The sequence below is a fragment of the Ciona intestinalis genome, chromosome 14, assembly GCF_000224145.3.
Source record: "Ciona intestinalis chromosome 14, KH, whole genome shotgun sequence".
NCBI lineage: Eukaryota > Metazoa > Chordata > Ascidiacea > Phlebobranchia > Cionidae > Ciona > Ciona intestinalis.
Window position 1 is genome coordinate 1,776,741 of NC_020179.2, and position 2,495 is coordinate 1,779,235.

Genomic DNA, 2,495 nt, shown 5'->3' on the forward strand with positions numbered 1-2,495 from the left:
TGTGTTCCTCGNCATAAACTTAAACTCTGCAATTTAAGTCTTACTAAGATTCCAACTTCTAACCAAAGATCCCCGAATTTTCGCTACATACGTGCTATATCGTAAGCGGGCACGAGGTGTATAAAACAGAACATCTGTGTATTAACAAGTTGTCCCGCAAATTCACAAGTGTGTATTATCGTTGTCCCGCAAATAAATAAGTTACATTAATTTATGTGGCCACTTACCACAACTGTAAACTCCTATACTTTGTCGGCTTGTAATTTTAGCATCACTGAAGATTATGCAACATCTTGTCGATTAATACTTGTAATATAAACGCGCATTGGTAACTAGAAGGACACTTCACGCCATACACTGTAGTGTAGGCAGTTTATAATAGTGTTACGTGGTATTCATATAGAAATTAAAAACACCACGCAAGCAAGTTGGACTGTTAGAAAACCCATGGTTTAAATATTTACACACCAGGGAATAATCAACGTTATCAAACGAGGTGGTTTACTATTGGTTACAAGAAGATTGAAAACCACCGAAGGATACGGCCAACAATTTGTTGAAAATGTTGAAAAGTTATGCTCGGAAAAAAAGTTGAAATATGTTGATCATATGGAATATGTTCATTTTACAAATGTGGAAGATAAAATTCCGTCCGGCTGTTTTGTCTATCAACGATTGTAATGGGAAAACTTGTATTTTAATTGCTTACCAGATTATATTAGCATGGGAAAATATGGCACACCTTTAGCATATAATATCCAAACATCCTAAACGTGTTTTTAACAGCTAACAAAGGTCTACGGGAGTCGTAAGGATAGATACGTTTTTATATTTCTTTGATTGCTTTTTGTTTCCTACCATATTGGACGAGAAAATAGAATTAAAGGGTGTCCCAAATTTCCCACCTTACTATATGTTAAAAATTGTTCCATTTTCTTCTTTTCATTGCTCTCTGTTTTTAAATTAACAACACATATGTTACGACATATCAATTTACACAACGGATGTAATAATGATAACTGCGACAGATGGTTTAACGAAACGAAAAGGAAATTGCCCCGCGTTTAAGTCTTATACTGTATTGTATTGTTTATTCGATGGTTAATATATCCTTTTTCATCAACCAGTTGTTATGTTGTCCACGTATTACCATAGTATACTTCACTTCAGTATACTATGGTATTACCTTCTACCCAGCTTTGGGTTATGGCGGGATCGAGTCATAGAAATACTGAGTAGTCAAACCCATTGTTATGTATAATAGGAAAATTAAACCCCAATTTGTGTCGAAAATAACACAACGTAGGTAAAGGTGTAAATATGAAACGCTTCACGATTCTGCGTCTCTCCTTTTGCGGCTAGTGCCACAGCGACACCAAGTGATCACAGTTTCGTGCATAGATTTGATGTTACCATCGTCCACATACAGGGATACAGCGTACCTGTTACATTGAAACGAACCTAAAAAGAAACAAATGGGATAAAATGCCAATGACAGCTAGTAAACTTGGTGTTGTATTTTCCAAAGTTGTAACACGTTACAAAATCTTTGTACAGCAGTATTTAGAATGAATGAATGAATGAATGTAACTTACTTTATCCTCGCTGGCCGAAAAACGAAAGTCGTTATCACACGGGTTTAGCACCTCGTGCCAGGTTACGAGTTACCATGTATGTTACTTTGTGGGTGATTATTTTTTGGGGTTTTTTTCATTTTTTTAAATGTATTGCTGATAATTTGACAACCCATTAGTGACCACTGGGTTGGAGCAATTGTCGTTAAGTGTCTTGCCCAAAGACACATATACGCCCACTATGGTAGCACCGTCGAGCCTTGAACCCATTATCTCTGGGTTACAGGCAGGCGCGCTAACCACTATGCCACGGCGCCGATTTTGAACTCGCAACTACGGATTGCAACCACAGATAAGAGGGGCCACTCGTAAACTCGTTATTAAACTCGTTAAACTCGTTATTAAACCCAATACATGCGATATACTACTGAATCGTTGTTTTTATTTTCAAGTCAGATACAATAGTCTGTGGTGTTGGACGTAAAAAATCGTTTAACTTCCCACAAAATAATAAATAAACTCAGCGCCCTCTGTTGGGAAAGTTATCGCGTCTTTCTAAAATTAATTGCAAGGTTTGAAAAGTTTTGTTTGGTGTTTTGAAGTTTTGCACTGATTTTCAATTTAAAGCCGAAAAAATGGAGTTAGAAAGCGTTGAAGATACTTTAAATAAGTACATACCCCCTGCTGAACTGACAGAAGTAAAACGGATACTTTACGGCCCTGAATGCAAGTAAGAATGGCAGAATGCATCGTTATGTAAAACACTAAAACAGCACCCGAAATGTTTAAGATGTATATTAAAATAAAATGGGGTAAGATCGCACACGTTTTCATTGTATTTTCTTGTCCTTTTTGCGAGAAAACTAGGAACATTTAAAGCATTATAAAACTGTATCCTCACAACTCCAATAGACCGTTGTG

The 2,495-nt window shown here is 36.6% G+C and overlaps 1 protein-coding gene across 2 annotated transcripts in view; it reads left to right on the top strand.

The window, feature by feature from the left end:
• LOC100187207 (beta-ureidopropionase) overlaps positions 1 to 2,495 on the top strand; it is a 10,289-nt gene that overhangs the window by 1,501 nt on the left and 6,293 nt on the right. The window contains exon 1 of one of the 2 annotated variants that reach the window (XM_009862438.3): positions 2,124 to 2,304. The exons of the other annotated variant lie outside the window; for it this stretch is intronic. Coding sequence (XP_009860740.1) covers positions 2,210 to 2,304 — 95 coding nt within the window. The 5' untranslated portion in view covers positions 2,124 to 2,209. Of the gene's footprint in view, positions 1 to 2,123; positions 2,305 to 2,495 lie in introns of those variants that run through there. 2 annotated transcript variants of the gene reach the window in all.